Consider the following 26944-nt stretch of genomic DNA (forward strand, 5'->3'; position numbering starts at 1 on the left):
GACATGAATGTAAAATGATGCAGTTATGCCAGTGTCCTGAATGTGGCGCAAAATAATTACTGGAATGTTGGTGGAACTGAGAGAATAATTCTCCCCAATGTTAGACTAATTGGTACTTTTCATCGATTTAAAACAGCCCGGACAGGCACATCGATTTTGTCAATAGTGGTTGCGAATGTGGCAGCTTATTTTCTTGGGTCTCTAGATTCTGTGCACAACTTGTAAACACCTGTTAGCAGCTCAATTCTAGATTTGTTTCCCCACGACCCCAGCCAAACTTAGGCGGTTGGTTTGCGTTGTTATACATGGGGCGGCAGGATTTGTCAACTGGAAGCAGGCTACGCAAAATGTGTCAAATAAGGTCGACACTGGCCATTTACGTTTTCAAGGAAATTCATTTTTTTTTTAAACATAGGATATCAACAATCAAAACATATTCATATGTTAATCATACTGGCCAACAGGAGAAATCGAGGAGAAGCACTTTTGATTGTAAGATTGTAATAAAAAATATGTGGGAGTCACTGTGCATACTCAGTATGCTTTATAGCAAAAACTTTTTTTCAAACTGCATGGAATAAGTTACTGTGAACCACTTGAATTCTAATCTAGGTGCAAAGGGCATCATAAGACTGATTTCTAGATGCATAGGGAATAAGAGAAGCTACTAAGCTTTGCATAAAACTTTGAAAATGATCTCAGGCAATACAAACAGAAATCTCTGAGAGCGCCGATTCTGGCTCTACGGTACATTATATTATGACTGTAATTTCAGTGAACAATTGTTGATTTAGCACTTGTAGCAGCTTTTTGAGAACCTGCACGGAATGTCTGGCCAGTTCTCAATGATAACAGACTGTTCAAACATGTGTTTCATGTTTGTCCATTTGAGTTAGGAAACACAGTAGTTTGGATAATTCCATTGTTTCCCATCAATACATATACCAGCTTTCGTTGTATAGTAAGTTTTTCATCTTTCATTCATAAAATACAATATGATTCCATGATCTCCGCTGTAGTTTATTTAACACATTGCTGTGATGCTGGTAATCCGTAACCCAACTATCCGATCCACATTCTGAGTATATCCTGCTATGTTTTGTGGGATCAATGTTCCTCTACAGCCACTGACCTGGAAAAAAAATAGAAAGGCTTTGCTTGTTGTGCTATCAATATAACTTTCAATTACAAACAGACTTTCAGAGCAAGTTGTTTTCAACTAGCAAAGACAATTACTGGGATTGGGTGACAATTCATTTTGACTCATTTAAGTCAAAACTTGGGACTTGCAGAATGTGTCTGAAAATGCAAGGATTTGCTTGTGTCTGTGTGCAAGTATGAAATAATGAGTGCTAATTTTGTAGCATGAATGCAAAAGAAGATTTCTATGCATTTAATTCTTAATCGTAGATGTCCTTGCATGACACAGCATGCTGATATGTTGGCAATGAAGAGGGCCATCTGTTCAGCCTAAAGAGAATAGTATTGGTTCTCTTCTAGGTCAGGCTTGCACAATAATGAGGCAGGATTGGGGTAGAACTCTTTAAAATCGGAGCTGTCCACTGGACCAACATCCGATCATCTGCCGCTCACAACAGCTAGGGACAGAGAGGATGGATGCAGGACTCAATCCAGTGGACTTGACCGGCAAGGCATTCCACCGTCTCTCCCAAAGATGCACTGTGAACCAGTGCAAGCGATCACCCAAATCTTGGGCCTCCTCTACTGGGCCTTTTCCCATGTTCAATGTTGATGAAGTCTGGCTTGAGGATTTAAATGGTTCCTCTTCAAATAGATCTTCTTCCAGCTTGCTGTTCAGCCACAGCAATGCAAGCAGCAGCCCAGGATGCAGCAGGAGCTGCAGTGAGGGCACCGGCAGCCTGACCAGCTGGAGCTCTGGAATGACCCGCCTCTTGCACATGTCTATCAAGAAACAAAGCCAGGAATCATTTCAAATTCGACTTGAAGGAGTAAAGCGGAAGAAACCTTCACTAGCCAGGGAACCTTGTGGCAGAGCCAAACCACATTCAGGCAAAGGCAAAAACTACAAAGATGTCCAGTCATGGCAGGAGAGGGGTGGAGAGTCTCAGGGGAGGGGCTCTGTCCAGACCAGTGACCGGAATGAAAAACTACATCGGCTGCTGGTGGAAAAGATTGAAGCGAAATTGAAGTTTTCTCAGTTCCTCAATGACGTGACAAACAACGTGTTTGCCCAGAACAGCTTACAGGCATTTGGGAAGCCGTCTTCTCGTCGAACCAGCCTCATCACCACAACCTTGACTCGACCTGAGGACATAATCCAAGTTGTGACCCAGCGGAGGTCACAGTTGTCCCACCCAATGGACCATCAGCAGGGCTCATTACCAGAGCAGAGGACCCTGGAGGTGCCGAGTCCCTCTGACCTGACTCAAAGGAACTATTTAGAGATTGACAATCACACAGCAGGGAGCCGTGACCGGCCAGACCTGGCGGAGACAAAAAGTGAGACACCTCTGGAAATAGATGACAATGTAATTCCACCTCCCCCACAGTTCTGTCAAGGGTTCGCGATGAAGAGCAAGTTATCTTACCCTCAATGCAACCATCAGGGATACCCCTTCAGATCAGCCTCTCTGCCCCGGGGCATCAACATGGTGAGCGATGACAATTTTTTAATGAAAGCCAGATCTCGGAGCATATGTTATTATTGGATCAGGATTTCTTTCTCTTAGATATGTCCGGCTGATCCAATTTTCAGATGATTTGGTAGAGGTTTGTAAGATTATCTATAGTACACATTTCCTCAAATAAAAGTAGTAATGACTCATGGAATGAATTAAAGAAAAAGTAATAGTATTGGTTTCATAGAATACATAGACATGATTAAGGAAAAAAAAGAACATTCAACTCTTAGTCCCTCTTCTAGACTAATTATGACATCTTTCAACCTAAAGGCTTTCCCCCCGCTTTATTTAGGCTGGCCAGAACAATTTCAATGAGTCCAGTATTGGGTGAGAATGCAGTGAAATAAAGTGGTAGATTAGAGCGAGTGTACAGTACATGCCAAAAGGATTTGTCGGAGCCACTTGGAATATTATTTGTGCCAGTGAAAACTTGGAAAGAATCTTCATGGAAATAGATGTTTTTGTTTGGTTGTTAAGAGCTCCTGTTTTGTCCTCATAAGATCAAATACATCAACTTAGCAGTTTAACACCGCTGTCAAATCTTCCCTGTACACATACAACAAACAGACACTGTTCTCTGCCAGGGAGCTACCAACAGCCAGTATAGACATTTTAACATATGATATATGTATGGGAACTGTATGGATATGTATGAATACAGAATCGGTCTCTGTGTGACATCACTTGACCTGACAAAATTTGTTTTAAAAGATGTATTGTGATTTTGTCTGTAAAGAGCCCAGCTGAAATGGTAAAATTTAGTAAACAACAATTACAGCATTTCTGTAAGCAGTTTAAGCAAACTCTCAATTTGTGCCTCTGTGATGTCACATCGAGAATAATTCCAGTGTTGCCAGCAGTAATAAGTTTTAGTATGTGGCCGTTAATTGTTTGTGTACTTTTGTATAAATCCAAAAGAAGGGAAATTTGATACACATACCCACTCACAGAAGTGCCAGCAATTGTTGGCAACATCTAAAATAAACTGAGCATAGCAGACTAAGCTACTATTACATCTGTTTTCTTGGGGCTGCTACCAATACATCGAGATTTGACATCAAGTTGTTGATACCACAAAAAAGACATGGCAACTTCCCCCTGGAGAAATGTGTAGTCTGCTGCACACATGGTTTTGACCTAGTCCTGGTGAAATTTAAAAAAAAAAAAACTTCATGGTTTGTACTCACTCTAATTAGCAGCAAGCTTACATGCTATGTTATTATAACAGTTTTGAGTTCATTCATGTAAGCTGTTGCTGTGTATTTTTTGCAGTAATGTGCATGTGTGTGTGAGAGTTTATGTTTACAATATTTGTGTGTAGATTCGTCTATGGATCATAACAACCTCACATGAAAAGGATCTTAAAATAGCGTATCCACTTAGCCACTATGTTTTCGTCCGCCTTGGTAGGATTTGATGCTCCCTGTTAATACTGTAAGACCTGGAAGCTAATGCTAAATCAGAGACGCTGGTTAGTTTGTTGTTGTTGCCTGAGGTGGAGCAGTGTCCCCTGTAAAGCGGCAATTCAAACATTTTAAAACATAGCTTGAAATCAACTACCATAGCATGATTTCTGACTCACACATACTCCCCGTTTTACAATTAAGGGCTCTGCTGTTAGCCCTGTTTTTACAATATGTGCATATTAGCATTCCAACCATTCTGGCTCCTCCATATCAAGCATGTGAAGTGAACAATGCTGTAATTTACCAACTAAGCCATCTCACCTGCATTTATTGTACAACACATATCATTTACTTGGTTTGAAATGCCACGGCTCAAAATGACTGTGGATGCAGGGATTCTTTTTTAACTACTTACTTTCTGCAGGAATAGCAACTGGTGGTTTCCCTCGACTTGTAGGAGACTTATCACAGGCCTTGAGGCTCAGTTTACCATTAAAAAGGAACCGGGCTTAAAGAATCAGCATGACATTAATCTTGGTTTTGGTGTGTTATCTAATTGACTTTCAACTGGTAATATGAACTATTATCTAAATATCTAAAACTATATCATTTTGCGAAGAAATTCTCAGCTGTGCGTTACTTTAAGTCTCTTGCCCACAGGACAATACCATCCATCTGATAATTGTACCTCTGACAAGGAGGCATTGTTTTTCTCCAAACCCAAAATAAACCCGTCAGCCCTCCAAAATCAACAGTCGTACCATTTAATATTGGAGGAGATCACATTGTCTTAATTTACTGTCTGATTAAAATTCAGCCTTTGCCGTCACCTTAGCAACTGCTTGAAAAAAGGTGGGCGGTGTGGGGGCTGTGAGGCAGGCATGTGAGCCTGTTGGTTTTTAACACAGTGTAATGTGTTTGTGTGTGTGTGTGTGTGTGTGTGTGTGTGTGTGTGTGTGTGTGTGTGTGTGTGTGTGTACTTGCGTGTGCATGCATCTAGGGTTTGTGTTCTCACTGCAAAGTTACATCTTCTCACATATATTAGTTTGAGCGCACCAAGAATCATTCCTCACAGGCACACAACCTTCTGCCATGCACCCACAGAAGATGCACTTTAAAGTGCCTTTTAATTGTTGCTCTGTCAGAGATATGTTTTCTACTGACCCTGGAGATCAAATAATCTATTTGCAACATGCATTATTTAGTACAGTTCTAAATACACTATTCCTTCCCTTCCCTGCAGAATGTCTGTTTTCTAGCACTCAGCAGATCATGAATCGTGATGAGGGGGTGACACACTATCAGGCCTGCAACCCAAAATTGAATGAATATACAGAGAATATTCTCAAGTTAATCCATAATTCATTGGCTTCGAAAAAAAAATGATGGGCAAAACAAGTATAAAACACTTTCTCTGACAGTCTGGGACTCCAGATTCAACAGATTGAACCACCTGTTTCCCTTCACCTCACGCACTTCATCCCCCATCTCCATCTTTTCCCCCTCGCTCTATCTGTTTCTGTTACCTCTCCCCAACTCAGCACCTCGACATGGAAATTGAGTTGCTGCCAGTATCCCTCACGGGGGGGCTTGCCATGTATCTGCAGTCTGGCTGCAATGGAGGTTTCCGCACCCCCCCCATTCCCACCAACTCTCCCTCTTCTCACTCCCTGATTTCACACTCCTGGTATGATATGATTGTTCTCACCTCTAGCAAGTGTAGATGCAGACAGCCGAGCACAGAATGCAGCATGAAGCTCCTTCACGAAAAGAAGAGGGAAGACGTGGAAGCAAATGAGGGAGCCTCGAGGGGGGAGGGAGGGGAGAAACGAACAAAAACAGAGGGAAAGTGTGTTTCTGCTGTATATATGTTTAATTTCTTTTCCCGATGCTGCGTCGAAGCTATTCTTTGCAGTCCGAGCCAGTCTCCTGACATGCTGTTGTTTCTTTTAGGTGCCCAATGAAGAGGTGAACAACACAGACACCATCAGGTAAAGCTTCTCCCCATCTTTCTGCACATGCATTTCAGTGCTCCATCATCACACCCACGCGTTCTCCCTGTCTTTTCCCTTTAAGCTCCTTCCCTCCCACTCTTCCTCTCCGTCTAGCTCTTATGCTCTTGCATAGTCTCTCCCCCTCACTCCCTCTGTCTTCCCTCCTGGCTCGGCTTCTGCTGCTGCTGCTGCTGCTGGAGTGGCGTGGTGGTGGTTGAGGCAGCAGCGTCAGTGCTTGTGGGGTTTGCGTGTGCAGGGGTTTCTCTCAGCTGAAAGAGGAGGTGGGTAAGTCAAAGCAGATAGCATACAGAGGGAGGGGGGTATTCTCCATCCCGGGCGAAGCGCAGGCAGCGGAATTCTATCACTCCATCTCCAGGATGAAGCTATGCGTGAGCGGAAGGTATTGTTTTACTGTTTGCATCTTTGATTTGAATTACAAAGATGGCTTTATGGCGTCTCCGTGCGTGCGTGCATGCGTGTGTGTGTGTGTGTGTGTGTGTGTGTGTGTGTGTGTGTGTGTGTGTGAGTCTGTGCACATCTGTATGTGATGTGCCTGCATGTGTGCTGGCAGTGTCAGTTCATGTATTACATGTACTGATGTGATGCTTGTGATGATCTGTTTTCACATAGTTTGTGACAGATAAAAGAGTGTATTTTTTTCACAAAAACAATGTTGATGATTGTTTACTGGAAATTTCTTGGCTGGAAAATTTGCTGCAGCATATGTGACTATACTGAAAAGCTATTAATCTCCGGGACCAGTCAGAGAGCTATTTAAATCAGTCTTGAACACACTGAGTATCATCCATTAAATCTTGGTACCTGCTTCTGCAGTTATTTGGACAGCACCTGTCGGAATGCACCTACAAAACTGATTAATGAGTCTGCATGATAGCGATGCTCCACCGGTGTGAAGAACTGTATAACAGTGGCTCCGGTGATTCTTATTATTACATTTTATATTATTCCGAGTGCTTACCCACTTTAATGAGTAACATTGCATTATTTGACAGTCTGGATCAGCAAAAGCACAACCAGATACAGAAAAGGATTTTTTTTTAGCCGCTCACCCTTCCTTCAGCTCTCTATCGCTCTCTTTTACCCCTCATTGTTCTGTGTTGCGCATGTTTTAATTAATACTATTACTAATGAACCATTATTCATTTGGCCCAGATGGAAATAGATTCCAAGCTTTCCCTTTTTGTGTTTGATTACCAATGGTTGTGTAACGATTTCAAGCAGATTACAGTTTAAAAGCTGTTTAATCATCCAATGGGGAATAATTAATCTGATGGAGTGTTTCTCCGATATGAAGCATCAATTGTCCTCACCTCTGTGTCACAGGTTTAATTGAATTATAGCAGCTCTGCCAAGATACGGGAGCGTAACCCTGAGCCTGTTCTCTTTGCTCTCAGCTGAATAGGGAACAAGTTAACCTGTAGTCTCTGAAGAAGGTTAACGGGAAGCGGGAAGCCTGACAGTCTGACCTTACCTTTGCATCCCACATCCACCCCCATACCTCATCTCTGAGATGTCTTATAGTCTCTAAATGATGAAATGTCCTGAAATCTCTCCCCTCCCTTGTTTTCCCCACTGTCTTTCTCTCTCGCAATTACTGCCCCTGCCTTGGCTAGGCTCCTGCACTGGGGCCCTGTGGCGGACATGGCGATGTTAATTTTGCATGGAGACATACTGAAGTAAAGAGCTGTGGAGCAGATTGGATGAAATGGGGGGGTTGGTGAATACATTTAACAGTTTTCAAGACCCCTCAAAGTGTTCAAATATTGTAGCATGAATATTCAACTGTCTGCTGAAAATAGGTCTTGGATATATGAAGTATACTGTATCGTCAAATTGCTGTTAAATTTAACTTTTACCTTGATTACAATTATTCATTTCATTACTGTCGACCCTGTTATCTTGCACAAAGTGTCACTGGACGAAGTCCCAGCTGACACTGGTTGAGAGACAGGATTATCCTCAACTAGACACCTGTCAACCACAGGGCAACATATAGACCTTCACTCTCATCCCCACAGTCTTCAATTAACCTCCTTACCTTTTTTTTGGACTTAAGACATAGATCCTGGAGAGGACCTGTGCCTGCACGGGGAGAACATGTAAACACTGAAAGGCACCTGTCAACCCCTTGAATCAAACAATGGATCCTTTTGGCTGTGAAAAGATAGTCGTAAACACTGCAACACTGGCCTGTCAATTATGTTACAATTAATGAAAATTATAAATCTTATCATAAATCTTTTTTTTTTTTTGTCTTTTCTTTTTATCTCACCTCTTTGTTACGGCTTTGTTTGAGGAATACTTGTCAACTCGCTGTTTGATGCTGCTTCGCCTTGTGAAAGAAGACTGGGTTTATTTGGACAGAAAGGTGTCCCAATTAGATGTGAGAAAAATTAGGGTTCCAAATCTTGGTTTTGACATGTTTTATTGATGAGTTCTAGCAGAAAACAATTTGAAACTGTCTTTCTCTTTAGACTAAAATAACTTTTTAAACTTCTTTTAAAGATGGTGGTCACTTGTCATGCTAACCACGTGACAGGCCGCGTCGGGAGCCTTCAGTCGCATAGCTCCAAGAGGAGGCATGCAGAGTTTGACAACACTGTGATGAATGAGATAAGGCTGAACACGCTGATCTAATCACTTTCATGTGAAATAAAACAGACCAGCGGAGGAGACCTTGGATGACCATGTGTTCAGTTTTCAAAGCTAGGGGTCTGCTGTGATCCGTTAAAGTAGACAGTGTTGGCCTAACAGTCCAGCTCTCCGAGTCTCTGCAGTCTGTACAGTCAGACTGCCTCTCCTGCTCTGTGGGCAGGTCTGGCTCCCCCCCCCCCCCTCTCCCTGGAGAACCACTGACAGAGCCTTTGGGAGTTATTAAGTGTATCTGATTATCTCAAACACATTAGTCTTGCAGCCCTTTGGCCTCCACAGAACCGGTGATTATGTCATGCAGGTCGCATTCATTGCTCATGATGGAGCATTCAGACATGTTAATGAATGTCTTCATGGATTATCAGCTAATGCAGGATCCACCTATTTCTTTATCCTTTTAATTGCTGATTTATTACATTGTTTATGCAATGGATTTACATTTTGTGTTTAGTCAATAACCTTCAGATTATGGTTCCATGTAACAACTTACTAATTAGAGTTGTATTAATGGTCAACAAGATGGCAAGGGATATAAAGTACTTCAGAGCACTGCACTATTTGTTGGATATTTGGATAAGTTAATGTTTGATGTGTTTTTACACAAAAAAGACACAAATTTGTTTGCCGAACTCCTTGCACTGCTTTTATGCATATTTACATTATCTTAAAATCACTGCTCGATAGTCTTTTCATCGTACACTGACTTGTAACAGAAGAGTTGTGACCCTTCATTCTCACTTCACTGCCCAAATGTAATTTGCACTCAAATGATAAATGCCACTGAAGTGGCACACACACACACACACACACACACACACACACACTTTCTTTCTGCTCTTTCAAGGAACTTAACTCTGTCTTCTGTATGTAAAGCAAATCAGACCTTTGCTGCTATAAACTTATAGACTTATGTCTTTTTTTAAAGTTTTCTAAGAGAAGGAGGAAACACCCTTACATCACTTGCGCGCTGCCATTATAAGGTAGCTTTTGCCCAAACACCTCAATGAAGCAGAGTAAATGCAGGATAATATGTTTGCAGCACTGACGTTTTTTTTTAATTAATCAAATCTGTCATGTATTTTTCTTGAGTAGGTGATGTCACTTATAGCATATTAAGCACTGAGATGGATCAGGATCACTTTTCTCGATACATGACTTAGGTCCTGCGCTAATCCCTACATGTGTACTTTGACAACTGCACAGTAGGTTAGCGACACCACAACAGCCCAAGCAAAACCAGTCAACCTCCAAGCTGTCATAAGAGTGGCCGCCAGGGAATATTATGTTCCAGTGTCTTGTAATTACTAATTGGGGAATCATAGGTCACAGACATTATTATCACCTGCTTTAAATGTGCAGATATGCAGCTTATCTCTGTCACATTTGCTAGTTTGGGATAAAATCCTTTTTACTGGATTTAGGTTTGACAAAAACAAATGCTAAAAGGGCGCTTTTGAGATATTCAATTTAAATACGATTATCTCTATTTTTGTAACCAAAAGGAGTTATCTGTGGTGCAGCCATGTCTCTGACAAAAGCAAAATTGATGTAAAGGATTATGATGTCCTTACTTTAATTTGTAACATTAAATTACAGTGAATTCCCTTTTAACCAACCGCCAACCTTTCCGATACAAAATCTCACACCTTCTAAACAAGAGGAGTCAAAAGAAGTAAAAGTCCTGAATCATACACACATAGATGGATGCTGTTCATTGCTATTTTTGTTTGCTTTTTGCATGATGATCCCAAACTTCAGGTCACACATACACATCTTCTGCTGGAAAGCTATTTAATGGCTTCTATATTTTCTCAGTATAGTGGGCTTGTCCAGCTCAGTCATGCACCCTGAGTTGAGGCTCTTAAGGCCGTTTCTTGGATGGGCTGGTGAGTATGTCTTTTGGATACACGCACACACACGCACACACACGCACACACACGCACACACACGTAGCTGCTAATAAAGGAAACTCGGACCAAAAGTGTGACAGAAGAGCAGATCTGCAGTGGAGGTGGCTGTTTTTTGTTTTTTTTTTGCCTCATCACTACCTGTCCATTTGCAATGTACTTGTCAACAATATGCTGTGATGGTTGGCGATGTGTATGTGTGTCTATATGTGTGTGTGTTTTTATGTGTTCTATTTTTAATGAGCTGAACCCTTTTGAAAGCTGTTCTTCTCTGTCCCATGTCTTTTCTGGTTGTGGCTTAAGGGATAGCAAATGGTTGGCCTAATTTTTGGATGAAAATAGATGCCAAATGCCATATTTTGTAACCTGTTACACTAACTGATCCAAAATAGGAGACTTGGATAAGAAAGGGCAGATAAGATTTATTTATTTTAGTGGCAAGTTTTCTGAAAACATGCAAGACCAATTCAGAATCAATGATTTGGAACAGGGAGTAATCACTGGGACGTGCCAGACTTTTTAATTTGAAATGAAGTGTGAGTTTTGAGCTGAATCTTCATAGCCAGTGAGCGGATGCCGGATGAGAAGAGGATGAGTTCTCAGTAACTTGGTTAGGACAGGTCTCTGTGGGGTTCGCTGGCATGGTAACATTTTATTGTTAGAAGGCTGATGCTGAGTTCTGTAGTGCGGCACGTATTTGTGTGCATGTCTGTGTGTGCATGATGGTTGTCTTTGGGTTATTGTCTTGCCCCTGGGCTAGTCAAAAGTTGTATCACCACTTACATGTTTTTGGGTCAGGAAGGTTTTATGGAGATAAAGTTTTGTTAACAACATTTTAAATAATCTTGGATTTATGTAACACATGGTTAAAAAAACAATAGTACTATTCAAAGTACATATAGTGATGCCAAAATAGAACACAGATAATGGTATGGTCTCTGAATTATCTTGAGATACTAAGCCACAATTTCTGGAACGAGTGTTTTGAATCTTTTTTGCACTTTTAGAACCGCGAAGAGAATTGCCTCCAAGTTCCTTTCCACTGGCTCTCAGCAAGAAGGGTCCTGGTTCGATTCAATTGGCCAGCTGCAACCTTCCTGTGTGGACTTTGCATATTTTCCCTGTACATGCATGGGTTCTCCTGCAGGCTCCTCCTGCAGACTCAAAACTTGTGCTACGTTAGTTAAGGACTCCAAGTCAGTTACCTAAGCTGGTCCAGGTTATTCCACAGCTGGGCTTGGCTGACCCCCATAACCATGGCCCTGTCTACTAGATAAGTGGTGTAGCTAATGAATAAATAAATGACTGAATGAGAAAACAGGCCAGATGTTTTTTTATTTTTATTTTGGAAGTACTGAACAATTCCTTTGAAACAACCTAGAAAACAAAATTAGTTTTTGGTACAAAATAAAATGCCAGATGTGCAAATTACTGCAAACAAAACAAATAAATGGACAACTAACTGTAGCTGCATAATGTAAGTAACAGTGATGCTATCATTTCATCTAGCACTTGGCAAGAAATCATGTATATGAAAATGAAAAATGAGTGATTGATACTCAAAGGTTATATTTTGTCTTCTCACTGTGTGTAGTTGACTCTCTTTTTTCTCATACACAGTAAATATATGCGTCTGTATGTGTGTGCGTGTGTGTGCTGGCGTGCATGTGTACTATTAATACATGCATCAATTCTTGCATTTATGTTCAATCTTGGAAAGGCTTCAATGATTATATCCTTGGGCAACCGGGTGTGTACAGACCATTATCCACTGTCGCTATTAATGATGTTAGTAGCTGCTGTGTAACTACTTAGTCTTCACCTGAGGTAATCAATACCAGAGGAGTCACAGAAACAGACACATAAGCCCACACATAGTCACAGAGTAGTGTCATAATTTGAGATGTGATTTTAATGAGTGGTTGAGTCACACTGTTCATGTTATGGGCCGAGCGAGTGATGTGTGTAGGTAAGCTTTTTTTGTTAATTGAAGGCGTACATGGCAGAAAGAACTTCCTCACCTTCCCGCTGCTGCTGCTGCTGCTGCTGGATGAGTCAGCCTCTCATATCCCCTCTCTGTAATGCTGAGGTCTGGGCAAGTGATGAGGGCTTTTCTTGAGGTGCCAGTTTCTGCAAAACACAATCTCACTCCAAACTTATCGAATGCATCTTCCCAGCCAGTTGCCATGATTATCAGAATATGAGGTTAAATATGACATGAGTATGATAACATCAGAGATATAAGGAAAAAAGAGCTTTAGCTATGTCAAAAAGTTACTTGAATTACACGCTGTTTCAAGTCAATGAAAGTCATATGACTTGAATAGCTTAACTCTTAACAATATATTTATTACAATATTTTCCTTGCCCTGAGCAGGTCACCTTTTTTTGGTCTACATCCAGCCATAAGTCAAAAAGGATGCTTCATAACACCGGATTATTTTTGCAAACCCACTAAGCAATAATCAAAAGGTTACAGAATTTGAAAACAGAATAATCCACATATTTTATGAAAAGCCATCTAAGCAAAAGCTGCTTCCGCCCCGTCACCATCAAGGTTGCTGCTCTAAAACAGCCATGTACTGTTTCATTACTGGCTCTCTTTTATGCTACACAACACCTCTCCCGAGACCGAGACTGACATCGATACTGCTGCTTAACCTTGCTCCTAAATAAACTTACAAAAAAAAAAAAAAAAATACTGTACGCATGGCTGGTAAGACATTAAATGAATTAAAATCAAAGCAAAAATATTGCTTGAAAAAGTAGCATGTAAAGAACAGTGCCTGAGAGTGTGGTGGCACTTTAAGTACTCCTAAACACTGCCTAAAAGTAAAACGATGCATTGTATAGAAAAAAAAAACTGGCAGTAAACTTTTCTCAAAACACTTTGTAAGGCAAGGAAATATAGCATGATGAAAAAGGTTTTTGCTGAGGTCACCCACATCGCCATTTAGCCTAGAGCGCCAAAACACGTAAGGTGGGCAGACCACACAGCGGCAAGATCTGATACACAGAGACACTAATCAGATACACACATTTAAAAAGTTGGTCCGGAGAATGTATTCACATCTTCAATGAGGATGAGCAGAGTAAGAGATAAAGGTAGAAGAAAATACTAGGAAATCATTATATATAATTTTTCTTTTCTTTTACCAGCCATAATCCCATCACAAATAATCTATCGTGAGGTAGACAAACTACATTGGGTAGTCACCCAAACCATACTAATGCATCCTACTTTCTTCCCCTTCCCCATTCCCCAACTTTAACATCCTCCTACTCCTCTACCACCTCCCCTTCCGCTTTCTTTCAATGCACCGAGTTCCTCTCAAATGTCAGCATGGCATGAGTGGGTGGCACGCAGCGCTATCTGAGCGAGCCCTGTCTATAGTTTGCTGCAGTGTGAGGATCGGCTAAAGGAGGATGAATGCAGTGGATGAATGAGTGTGTTTGTGTGTTTGGTGCTTCGAAGGAGGACGTGTGACGTGGCCTGAGATGGGATGCTAACAGCTGTTCTTTTTTTCTTGTACTTTAATGGTGTTGCTTTATCTAATTTCTGGAAGAGGACTGACCCGGCAGAGCTAATACCGCAGAATACAAAGACACACACACGTACACACGAGCACACGCACAAACCTGCAGGTATGTACTTATATAGCCAGTGGTCGGCATAAAGTCACAGGCATACAGACGAGAAAGCTGTACACATGCTTCTAGATTAGCAGGCCCAGATATGCAGAATTATAGATCCACGTTCGCCGAACCTTACACACATATCCTGAGCTGGTATGCGATGACTCAGAGGGGAGCAGCTGGAATGAAGGCTCCGGTGGCGGGGGTGAGCTGTCACCATCTGGAGGAGTGTATGTCTGCCTGGCTCCTCAGCCTGCGGCATAAGTGTCTTCCCAACAACTGGATGCTAGTGGATCAACATAGTCCTATGTCAAGTTTCTGTAGACAGGGGTGTGTGCACGTGTGTGTGCGTGAACACACACAACAGTGGTACTTGTCTCGTTACAGGGCTCTTGTAGCAAACCGCAGGCGCGTCCAGAATCTATCCCCGGTTCCACAGAGTGGACCGTCCTGCAGCAGGATCAGAGGCCCTTTGATCAACCTCAGATGGCTGATCTAATCTCATAGCAAACGCCATTTGTCTGCAGGCTGACCACAGGCTGCACCTGTGCTGCAAATGCTGTCAAGTTGCAGGAAATGGACGGCAGATTTAAGAAAAAAAAAGGATGCCGTTGTAGTGGCCTTGTCAAACTCTGTATTTAGCTTGGAAGATGTGTCCTGTGTATTTTGAAGATTTTACACCAAAAGAAGTCAGTAATAAGAAATACTGATCCTTTCCTTCTTCTTCTTTCGGCTTTTCCCTTCAGGAGTCGCCACAGCGAATCAACTTTCTCCATCTAACCCTTTTCTCTGTATCCTCCTCTCTCTCGCCAACTACCTTCATATCCTCAATTACTGATCCTTTCTTGTCGTAAGCAATTACACGAAGCAAACTCAAAACATAAAAAGTCATTTGCTTGTTTTTTCTCAGTAAATATGGGAGGAGGAAGAACACGAAATGGTTTTAGGATGGTCTATGTTAATTACCTCCATTCTATTGAACGAAGACAAGGAAAAGAGACCCGCTCACCCCTCATTTCAGTGTTGAACTTTGGCGCGCAACAGAAAGAAGCCTTTGCTCTTTACGTCTGAAAGACAGAGCAAAGCTTGGCATTTACCACAGATGGCTGGGTGTAGTTTCATTTAACTTCTGTTGGAACTTTGTATTTAACAACAGGGAGTGACAGAATGCCTGAATGACAAATTAAGAGTTCTTTGAAAAGTTTCAAAGCATCTGAATGTATTTTATGACAACAATTTGAAACCATCCAACCTCATAACTTACTTGGTTCTTGGTGAATCACTGTTGTAAATAGTTGGTAATTTGTTTCCCATTCACTTCAAATGGATGCATCTACACTGCAGTGAGCCACAAGGAATAATTCCTTCCAGAAGGTTGTTATCAGACTGATATCGCCTCTTGGACCTACTTGTTCTGGCCTGTTGAACACCAAAGTCACATCTGTCTAATTTTCTGTTCTGTTTTAGTTTTTTTATTTGACTCAGAGATAATCCTATGATTGCAATGACCCAGATGGCCTTTGTAGAATTACCTACACAAGAAGACAATCAATGAAGGAAGTATTTATGATAAAGAAGCACTTGACACTACATATTCTATGGAAGAAATCATTTTATCTACTAATCCAACTTTAAAAAAAAAAGATCCCCAGCATTGCAATTACTTACTCGCTCATAAAGATAAACAAAGCTTGAAGAATGATGGAGTTGTGTATTATGCTAGTATTCCCTAACAGACCAATATTATTTAACCAAATCTTTTTCACAAATGTCATTCAGCACTGTAAACACCTAGAGCAGTGCAACATCCTGTCAAAAATCATGTCTGTATTCTACATGTGGACAGGGGCAAGGTATAACAATGCATCGATGCCTCTGGTTTTGCAGTAAATGTTTTTTTCTTTATTCCAACAGCAGTAAAGTTATCGCCCCCAGGAACAGTTTTTGACACCTATTGGTTTTCACGATGTTGTTCGAGGCACATGCTTGTTTTGTGATCTTTTCTTAAATTTTCATAAATCACATTTCAGAGTTAGCTTTTAAGCTTTCACTGCAAGAATAATGGTTGACCTTACCCTTCCCAGCTCAGGAGAGCAATCTACTTGAACTTACCAGCAGGCACTGGTCCAGCAAGATTATGTAGTTCTTCATCGCCATCGTCTTAAAAATTTACAAGAAGGTGAAAACCGACTCTTAGTTTTCAGACTCATCTTCTTCGACTCTCCTTTTCACCTCAGTATATTTATATTTGGCTGATGCTTCTGTTGTTTTCCTTGCAGCCTCTTTCACAAGTATTCACACCTAGACAAGAAGACACAGCGCAAGGATAGCAGTTTCAGGAGCTCAGGCCAGGGATCTTGTGCCCTGCTTTGTCGATGTGTCTTCCTCATTTGTGGTCATGAGTTGTGTTGCTTGGACCAAAAATTGTACCGTTGGATCAAATGAAAAAAAAAAATTTTTTTTTTTTCGAAACCAAATTGATGTGTCGCTTCAACCTGAGCAACTCGGGTCTACAGCAATGTTTTCTATTTATCGGGACTATTGTTCATCACGGGGGCTGTATTGGAAACGGGCAGGGAGGGAGAATTAATGCAGCAAACCGTGTTGCGCACAAATAAAATATCAGAGGGCAGAGGGAGGAAATGCTGCAGACTCAGATGTGGTGATTTGTACCTTTGTTGAGCTTTTAATGCCAATCGAGATTAGTTTGTATATATGAACATTTTGAAGTATTTCTAAAATGTATACGTTTACTAATCACCTTGCTCTTCAAACCACTACTTCTTGAAGCAAGCTAATAGTTGCCAACATGTCTGTTTGCTTTGTTTGGCAGGGCCAACACAAATAGAGCTTTCAGTAACTGCAGGCCAAACTTAGCTGGTCTCCTTTTGGGAGAGTAGAACGCATGTCGGATCCCTGTGGTCAACCCCTATAAACACATGAGAGGAAAGGAACACAGACAAACCATGAAAAAGATATACATTGGCAAAACTGCCTTGAAAGTCCCCCGAAATGGCGGCAAACATCCAAAAAAGAGGTAAGAGACTGTCCCAAAGACGCCATCTCGTTTTTATCTGTTTGTCCGGTCATCTGCCCACATGGTGTCTCCGGTAGCACCGAAGTAGCCTCATCTCACCCCTTTGAGCTCTGGAGTCATGTTGCCTTGTCATCTCCTCTTACCGGGATAAAAACATTCATTACGTCTGACTCAGCTCCTGTTCATAGCTGAGGTCACTAATAGGGGATTTTTCATCCCTGGAGATACTTCACTTAAACTCATTCTCTATCAAACAGCAACCACCTGTATTCCCTGGCTAATGCTTGCCAATCAAAGAGAGGCAGGAGGTGAGCAGGTGGGGGGCTGTTGGGTAATCCAGCACTAAAATGCCAGCCAGTCAGTGGAGACATTTACTGAATCATTCTGTAGGCAGGTACCTTCTCCTCTCCGGCTCGCTTGTCAGTGCATTAAAATGTGGCAACGGCCTGACGTGTGAATGAGTTCTCCCAGAAAAATAAGCCAGTTTTAATTGAATTTGTAAGGAAAGGAATAGACACTGTTTTTCCATAAATGCTTAAAGGATGTGAATGCCCTGATGCTTTTAAATACGTTGCTCAGACCAACATTAATTGATATCTGATGTGTACATCAGCAGGATGCAGAAGAATTGGATTATTTTGCCAGATACTGCAGATTCTACTTTATCCTTATGTTGCTAGTCCCACTGAAATTCCAAACTATTCTAATAAAAGGACTGATAATAGCAAATATATATATATTTATATATTATTCAAAATTACCTTACACTTCATTAAAAACTCAAGACATCGTTTCTTGCTCATGAATTATCTATGAATAAATATGGTATAAAATTAGAAAATTTCATAGACTGACTATATAGGTCTAAACAATTGATTTTGAGTATTATGAGTACACCCACTTAATATATGAAATGCCAAATGTTGTTGATTTCATTTTATTCCTATTTATAATTCATATAGTAACACATTAATTTGTTGTGCAGTAGGTGTAATATGCCAAAACAAAAACTACGCAGTGGTTACAGGTTGTCCAGCTCAACATGTAACCTACGAGCACAGGACAGCCTTGAAGTCTGTGCCATCTGAAATGATTCACTAGTAAAATGTAAATGTGGTTCATTCCATCCATGAATTTTGTCATCAGAAAGCCAAAACAGGGTCCTTTTTACTGGAATCAAAGCAAATACCAAAAATGTCTTTCAGCGACTGAAGCCACAAAACACCAGCGTTGATCTGATGCTACATCTGTATTTAGAACTCACACAAGAAAAACAAAGAACAAGACGGCAATTTGAAAAGAATCCACTCTGAAATTGAAATCGATCAATAGCTACTCCATCTTTGTGTGCCCACCTTGCTGTAGAATATTTGCTGCATTCATCCCCTATAGCAACATTTGGTAATTAATTTGTCTTTCCTATGTATCTGTTGCTTATAAGTCATAAAATCAGAGTTACAAGGAAATGTCTCATATCCATCCCTATGAAACATAAAAATTACCGTGGACATGAAGGAGACTTGGAGAAACCTCCGAGTACTGGCCGAAAGAAACCCCTTCCCTCTTACCCCTTTACATCTCTCTTGTTAAAAGACAGAAAAGGAGACAGAGAGGAAGTGAAAAGAGCAACACGATCCACTCTCCACTGACTGTTATCTGGCTGCAGATAGAGTCATTACCTCTCTTCCTCCATCTGTCCATCAATACAGGGTCCATTAAGCCCTGCCGTGCACATTCAGATCCATCACGCAACAGACATTTCTTCTTTTCCCATTTACACTTGCCCTTTTATTAGATTGAGGCCCAGGTAATGCACATACTCTAAAAATAGTCATCATTGTGCGGTCTCACTGAATTACGTGTGGGGGGGTATCACTGTTCTGTAAATCTGAGCCTTCACATTCTATTCAAATGATGTATTAGAGTTTACTGGCTCGTATTTCATCGCAGATTACATCCTCCTTCTAACGGGGAGGGACCAATCGCATCGCTGATTGGGTTCCTGCGATGTGCGCCAAAGCTTTAATACTGAAATAAAGATCTAATGTTCAGAGACGTAATCTCTTAAAAGGCTCCATATCCCTGCTTGCCCCCATTTGGATTCTTAATTAGGGGAGGGCATGTTTTCTTCATACAAAGCACTTTTGCGCACAACTTTTCTGCTTTTACCATCCTCTCATTATGTTCTCATCATCACTGCATGGCTACTCAGGGGTACATTAAAAGATAAATAAACCCCTATATGTCAATTCAGGTAAGCATCATCAAAACTCCAAGTTTGTGTATCTGGCATGCAGAGAATCTAACAAGAGTGCCGGTATTGTTGCATGTGTGTGTGTGTGTGTGTGTGTGTAGCTCATTGCTGGAACAGAAAGAAGAATTACGGAAGCGACTCTCTTACACGACACACAAGCTGGAGTTGCTACAGAGCGAGTTTGACTCCACTAGGCAGTACCTGGAGACAGAGCTGCGCCGTGCACAGGAGGAACTGGACAAATTCACTGATAAACTGCGCAGGTTGGCCCACATAAATATAAAAAAACACTTGGATTCAGACTCTTTAATCAGGATTGTTTTGGGACACCTCAAAGTATAGGCATTGGGGTGATCAATCCACAAAACTAATTTTGCCTCAATAAATTCATAAATAAATCAATATTTGAATTTATTTTCCAAAAATATTTTTATTGTGCTACCTCATCTTCACCTTTAAATGGGTTGTAGAGTTTGAGCAGGATGGTGAGAACAGAAATAGTCTTGTCTGCACAGTCGAGCAGTTTTCCCTGTCTTCTCAAGAGAAAGTGAAATTATTTTTAGCCCCCTTTTCATCTAATTGGTCTAGAATTAGACCCTCATTAGGTAAAACTTAGAAAACGTGAAAAGATCAAATATAAACAATTCCCTTGTATAGGTTCCTTCAAACGTTAAATGAATGCAGAGCAATTTCACTTTCAATTGAGCATACAGTACTTTAGAGGTGAAGGCAGATACGTTTTAAATGAATATTTTAAATGATTGCGGGCCCAGAATGCTACTTTAAGTTACAACTTCGGTGATTTCGAGCCGCAACTGAAAATGAGATCAGTTTATCAAACTGCCAAAAATGCCGCAGTGTACTTGTTTTTTATTTTTCAATCCCTAATATTGTGTGTGGCTATTGAGATGTATGCATACAGGCTATTTAGATATATGTCAAGAAAATAATAAAGCATGTTGATAAATATACATTTTCAACATATGCATATTCTCATTAACACGGGAAAACAAATAAAACATGATTTAAAAGGCATCAACATCAAAAGTAGATGAGCCTATTCAGAATCAAAAGGGATTGGCTGGAGGCCATATGAATTTTCATTCATAACTTGTAATAGACATGTCAAGAATTTAATTGTTAGAATATTTTCAAAATAACAAGTGGAAAGTCAGTAAAATGATACCTTGCTGTGAAATGTACATGTAGATTGATAATATCACAAATGGGACCACTGATCCTTTATATACAGAGAGATGAGTGACGTACATTAGCTGGTGCTGATGCAAAGAAATACAAAATAAAACTCTTGCAGTTCTTTTCCAAACAATGAGTATTCTGAGATTTGAAAATGACTTTGCAAAAGAGCAGAAACTGGAGTTGTGGATTGCAGTGCAGCTCAAACTACTCTCCCTGGCACGACGATGCCTGCCAGACTATATTTGTAAGCACAAACTATTATCTCCAAGTAATCAATGTTGTTCATTGGGTTGTTCAGAATCCAAAGTGGCTACTCGGCACTGCAGAGGATCAACCAAGACCTGGAGGAAAAGATTCACAGAAACGTAAGTCTTACGCCGAGATGTGCGTATCGGAGTGTGTGTTGCAGGAAACTCAATGTTTACAGTTAATCACCTGCAGAGAGAGAGGAGAGACACATGTAAGCAAGTCATGGGGTTTCGCGATGGTACAGAATGTTTCCAGAGCCAATTTGAATGTGAATCCCCTGCTGTTTGTACCACTGACATTAATTATGGCTTATTACAATTTGCTGTCCTCCTTCCAATAGCAGAATGATAGCGAACCCATTGTTCCTAAATGCACCGCACCTCACTTCATTTGTCAGACACCGGGTTTACTGCGGAAAAGATACAATTAGCTAGCCAGCCCAGGCACACTGGATGACCATCAAGAGTCGCCGCTTTTGAATAGACAGCTGCAAATGTTCGCAGAATGGAGTTGTTGCAACACAAGGTGATAATCATCACGTCGGCATCGATATTAAATTGCTGCGATGGTGGGATGCAAGATGGTGATAATAAGGAGAACAAGGTCACTGAGGTTTTTGTGAAAAGAAAATTGGTGATTCTCAAAAGGTCATGCTTATTTTTAATTATTTATTTTTTGCTCTGATGAAACGTCCTCATCAGCCGTTTCAGCTCTTGAATTTCTTCTCGGAGGGGGAGAGAGGTGCTGAGCAAGATTCTATGTCATCATAAAGCGTGTTTACTCCAAAGGTACCGCAAACCCATCTGACCTGTCGTCCTCTCACAACTATAGAGAGTGTAATTACAAGATAAACACAGTGATACACTGAGGACGTCTGTGTCTCCGCTCAGCCGGATGCACTTTTCCATGTTTAAAGAGAGCAGACAAAATTTCTTTGCAGTCAAATCTTGAGCAGGAAAAAAAAGAATTCTGAAATATTAAGACGACGGGCGCAAGTAAGGTGAATTCATTAACCTTTATTTAGCATTCAGAAATCTGTTACAGCAGCACTGATAATTAGAGAATATATTTTAACTAGAATTTTCTGATTGCAGCTGATTTCAGTCAAAAAAAAATGGCGATTTTTGTTTACTTTCTTGCCGAAAGGGTGACAACTTGTGACTAGTTGAATAGATAGAATAGGCATTGACTTCAACAAAAGATTTTACAAAAGGAGGAGTTAAAACTTATTTATACTTTGTGGGCTTTGGACTTTAGCCAAACAAAAGTCAGATGATCAAACAGCTCGGGAGAATATGAAATTTTGCAGCCGGCTAACCCTCCTCTTGCCATCAGTCTCAGCACCATGACGACGAGAAGCGAGCTCTGAGCAGAGAGATCATCGCCCTGAATAACCACCTGATGGAGGCCAAGCTCACCATCGAGAAGCTGCGCGAGGACAACGTAAGAGCCGACAAAAAACCTCACCACAGCAATAATTCAAGATTTATTTATAATTCAAGATGTAACAATAAATCCATCCGGGAGAGGAGGATTGACAAATCTCCTGCTGCATTGCTGTGCTCTCAGGATTTGTACCGGAAGGACTGTAACCTGGCTGCTCAGCTCCTCCAGTGCAACAAGACTATGTACCGAGCCCAGCTCTCCGAGGTGAGCCCTGCTTTCATCCCACATGGTATCCCACAGCTGTTTGAGAAGAGTAAAGTTCAAATCCAGAAACAGGTTAAGATATCTAAAGCTTTTATAGATTTGATATGAAGCCAGAGAAATACATTAAGGAGAACATTAACTTCAGTTGAAAAACAAGGAAGTGAAAGGGACAAGTGCTTTGGAGGAGATCAGATGTGAGCAGTTGTTCAGCCCATGACGTTGGATTGGCAAAAGAATCTGCTGTGTCAACTAGAATGGGAAGGTCATGTTGCCTTTCGTGAAGGAGAAGGGATACGACGAGATTTGGGGGACTGATGGCGGATGCCGGTCACTACATGTAGGACAATGAACCAGTCATTTTTTTATTCAGCTTTAACATCAAAGCAAGTAACAGAGTTGATCATTTTTATTAGATACGACTACATTCCATTTAAATGGTTAATAATGGTGTTTTTATCAAATATTGTGTATATTTGAAGTATCATACACTTGAGTAATCTCTTTTTATGCCAAAAAAAGAAAATCTTGGAAGTGAAATATTGTTTCCAGTCAAAGTAAAAAACCTTGTGGAAAACTGTAACTCACCGCAACCTCAGCCAGCTTTACTGAAGCCGTCTGTGAACATTGTTATTGATGAGTGTTTTAACACCAGGCCAGCTCTGTGTCAATTTCCGCTGCATCAGCTTCAGGCCTCATGTACCATCCATGTGACAAAAGTGGATTTGAAATTTGTCCAGCTGCTGTGATTTTAAAGAATGCCTCGCCACACTCTGCCCCTATGGCTTGATGGAAATATCAATGCAAACTGCATTCGGTTGCATAAGGCTCAGGAAATATCTCCCTTCACATATACGCTTCACAAACACAGGATGATATGGAATGACAGATTGCAGGCTTCCTAGTAAACACAACCGATGTCAAAGGGCACACGTGCTCTCGGTGTTGGTCCACTGGTATGCCGGGGCTGTAGGCAGAAGCTGAACTCTTTATCACCTACAGTGGGGCTTTAGTCATTTGTTTAACTGAAAAATGTCCAGAGAAGCATGATGGGTTCACACTTTTGAATGCCACAAACTTAAAACATGTTGACAGTTATTAAGAGGTATGCAGTTTGAAATGTCTTTTCATGTCCAATGTGGTGTTTCTCTTGTCTCTTTCTACAAAGTTATAAGTATCTTGCCTCTCATTGCTAATGGGGAACAAGTGACTAGATTCCTGTTGATGAGAGCTGCGTTTGGTTTCATGCTTGTTGCCATGGAGAGACACAGACAGCGGATGCTGGTTCACTGTGGGAGGCTCAGAATAGAACAATGTTTTACTTTTAGAAGAAAGACAAAACAGTTCATCTCAGTTTTCACATTTATTCTTCTGCATTTGTTGAGCCTCTTTCACAAGAAGAAGAAAATCACACCTCGCTTGTTTCAAAAATAGCCATATATTGGTTCATACTCTATTATTTGACACACTGAGTCCGGAAATGTAGTACAGATCGAGCAAAGCAAATGAAAAGGTAAATATATATAAGTATGCAAGAGCTCATCCAACTCATGGCGGCTCAAAAAGCCGCAGAGAAATGTAATTATGAATAGAAAACCAAAATTAATTTTGAAAAATGTAGACAACAGCTCTGGATCAGTTCAAAGAGAAACACGAGCGAGATTTTGACAAATTAAAAAAAAAGTAGCTGTACAAAGACAAGACCTGCCTCCAGCTTCAGGCACTTTGTTTCAAACACGGGCAGCATTGTGAGTGAAAGCAGCTTTGTGAGTTCTTGTTTTAACCCTGGGGACTAGCACTTGTCCTTTCATTTCAGAAAGTATACTATGTATTATATATCTACAGATGTATTTAGAGGAGTAACACCATGCTATGATAATATAGAGATCATAGTATTTAGATAAAGTCAGAGCATTCCTCTCATAGTACAATGGAGTGTGTATTTACAGTGAAAGGAATAAGAAGTGCAGAGCGTTCCGGACTTACGAGTGTATTCTCTGATGCCTCCAGCTGCCCGCTGATTTTCGAGAGCGTCTGACCATGCATATGGAGGAGTCGCCTCTCTGTCGCACCTACAGTGACTCTGTCCCCGCATCTCTGATTGCCAAAGTGCTGGAGAAGCCTGATGAGGCCTGCAGCAGCAGTCAGGCCTCCCGCTCCCCGAGCCCACAGGCACAGGAACACGCTTTCATCTTAGAGGGTATGGGGCAGGGAGAACGACTGGGGCTCAGAGCAGCTTATAAATCTGACCTGTATAGCAGCGACACGGCGCTGTACTGTCCCGATGACAGACACCGCGAGCGAAGGCCCAGCATGGACCTCCATGGTCAGAGAAAGCTGCTGTACGGGCCCCAGAATTCCATGGATAGCAACCCAGAGGAGGGCTCTGTTGGGCTGAGGCCGAGCTTTTCCCAGGAGCACTTCGCTAAGTTCCCCGCCACCCTGGGTGCAGGTTCGAGCTCATATTCCAGCTTCAGCGGAGCAGGCTCTGAAGACAAATGCAACGGCCCGCCGAGCAGTGCGGCTTCCTCCCCGCGCCATCATTCCCTCTACATGGATTGGAGGGATGCAGGGGACTATGAGAGGAAGAGCGACTCATCCTGGGAGAGGGATAGTCCAAGAGGCTTTGCCAATGCTCACCCCTTCCAGCAGACAGAGATGAGCCACCACCAGAATGGAAGCTCTCCCGTCTACAGCCGCACAATGTCGTCCTGTTTCAGCGAGCCGTACGAGCCGCTCCCGCCGTCCTCTTCCCCGAGTGTTGCCTATGGTGACAGCCGCCGAGGCAGCATGCTTGCCCCTGAGGAAGAGGAGCTTATTGGTCGATGGAGGCAACTCAGCGTGGAGGAATTAAGTGCTCATGCCTACCGCAGCCCTGGCCGGGCCTCGCCCTACAGCTTCTCAGAGCAGCACTTCTCCGTCCGGCCTGCCAAAATCCGACTCGGCCCGGTCTACAGCAGCTTCCAGGAGGGAGCAGACTACTACCATCACGAGGTAGGCGTCATGGACCCGGTGTGGGTAGGTGCCGGTGCGAGCCCCGAATGCAGCCCGGGGCTGCAACAGGCACACAGCCAAGCCCACCTGTACCGAACCGAGGACAGCCAGGGGTCGGAGCAAAGCCTCTATCACTCAGGGAGCTCCAAAGATAGGGAGGGCAATGTGGCTGCTGGGGGCCAGACCACCGATTACATGGATCCAAGCCCAAATAGTTCCACCGAGTCTCTCCACCAGAGGTCTCTTGAGATGGCAGCAGATCTGCAGCACTTTCAAGTGGAGATGCACAGCCTGCCTGCACAGGTGACCCAGTCACCGCCACCAGCCCCGCCACCTCCTCCTCCCTACCACCAAAAATTTGGCTCCCTGGGACTCTCCAGGAAGGACAGTCTGACCAAGGCACAGCTGTACGGGACACTCCTGAACTAAAGGATGATGCAGTAAGGTATATTCTTTGCCAAATGCAAGGGCAATCACAATAATTTTCATAGAGAGTGTTTGGATAAAAGCCTGGGGACACAGAATGCAGTGTATCCTGAATACGTGGCATGCTCACACACGGTTATTAAAAGCTCTGATTGTTTGACACATGGTGGCAACAGACGATGTTGGAAATTTCCCAGAGAAATGGCGCCATGTAAATAATATAGGGATAGCAATAGGGGCAAAGCTCAAGAGGTCCCTAATATTTGTAATAACATGTATTTAAAAGTCAAAATGTATAAATATTCAACTTATGATTGAAATTTGACCAATATATTTTGTATGTAGCTGTTGACAAGATCCAAAATAGTCGAATAAAACTCGATAAATCTGCAACTTGTACATACATTTCAAACTGTCCTGTAATGATAAACTGACAGGTATTTTGAGACTTGATGCCTGCATAAACTACCACTTACTAAAATTCAATGCAGTCATTATATTTGCTGAATAAGCATTGGCCTTGCAAAGCTTTTTAAAACGAATGTTTAAGGACGGCACACATAAAGGTCCACCTAAATGAACAAACACATTTCATTTTTTTTTCCTCTGTTGAATGAATATGACAGTATCAATGGGTATGTTATATTGTTGTTGATGGAAAATTTTGAGATGTGAACATCTGTCTTAGCAGTCAGTATCAATCTATTTTTTGCTCCTCTGTATCCCATGGAGAGCCTCTCCTGCCCCCATTCTACCTCACAATTGGAAGCCAACACCCCCCAAAAGCACTGTAACCCTGTTCTTTTGACAATGATGCATGTTTATATATTTGGGGTGTTTTGTTCACCTAATAAAGCA

The 26944-nt window shown here is 41.7% G+C and overlaps 2 protein-coding genes across 6 annotated transcripts; both read left to right on the top strand.

The window, feature by feature from the left end:
- The first annotated feature begins 1613 nt into the window (after positions 1-1613).
- On the top strand, positions 1614-6281 carry LOC147222954 (uncharacterized). The gene is made up of 3 exons (XM_086167607.1): positions 1614-2633; positions 6023-6060; positions 6146-6281. Exons 1-3 carry the CDS (start codon positions 1614-1616, stop codon positions 6279-6281), a joined length of 1194 nt encoding a protein of 397 aa, XP_086023733.1.
- On the top strand, positions 5803-26944 carry LOC147222955 (brain-enriched guanylate kinase-associated protein). Of its 5 annotated transcripts, XM_086167281.1 has the most exons (8): positions 5904-5918; positions 6023-6060; positions 17113-17316; positions 19672-19833; positions 21069-21135; positions 22355-22462; positions 22589-22669; positions 24677-26944. In XM_086167281.1, exons 3-8 carry the CDS (start codon positions 17219-17221, stop codon positions 26087-26089), a joined length of 1929 nt encoding a protein of 642 aa, XP_086023407.1. In that variant the 5' UTR covers positions 5904-5918; positions 6023-6060; positions 17113-17218; the 3' UTR covers positions 26090-26944. The 5 variants fall into 5 exon arrangements, with proteins under 5 accessions (XP_086023406.1, XP_086023407.1, XP_086023405.1 ...); XM_086167280.1 differs by having other exon boundaries at positions 5803-6060; XM_086167279.1 differs by lacking the exons at positions 5904-5918; positions 6023-6060 and adding an exon at positions 6238-6463.

Source organism: Fistularia commersonii, chromosome 20 (assembly GCF_037954325.1).
Source record: "Fistularia commersonii isolate RoL2024-O1a breed Wild chromosome 20, RoL_Fcom_v1.0, whole genome shotgun sequence".
Taxonomy (NCBI): domain Eukaryota; kingdom Metazoa; phylum Chordata; class Actinopteri; order Syngnathiformes; family Fistulariidae; genus Fistularia; species Fistularia commersonii.

Coding starts and splice junctions, on each gene's coding strand:
- LOC147222954 (XM_086167607.1), top strand. CDS start 1,614: ATGGATGCAGGACTCAATCCAGTGGACTTGACCGGCAAGGCATTCCAC. Junction 2,634..6,022: donor TGCCCCGGGGCATCAACATG/GTGAGCGATGAC, acceptor TGTTTCTTTTAG/GTGCCCAATGAAGAGGTGAA. Junction 6,061..6,145: donor AACAACACAGACACCATCAG/GTAAAGCTTCTC, acceptor TTTCCCTTTAAG/CTCCTTCCCTCCCACTCTTC.
- LOC147222955 (XM_086167280.1), top strand. CDS start 17,219: ATGAGAGGAAAGGAACACAGACAAACCATGAAAAAGATATACATTGGC. Junction 19,834..21,068: donor TTCACTGATAAACTGCGCAG/GTTGGCCCACAT, acceptor TGGGTTGTTCAG/AATCCAAAGTGGCTACTCGG. Junction 22,670..24,676: donor ACCGAGCCCAGCTCTCCGAG/GTGAGCCCTGCT, acceptor TGATGCCTCCAG/CTGCCCGCTGATTTTCGAGA.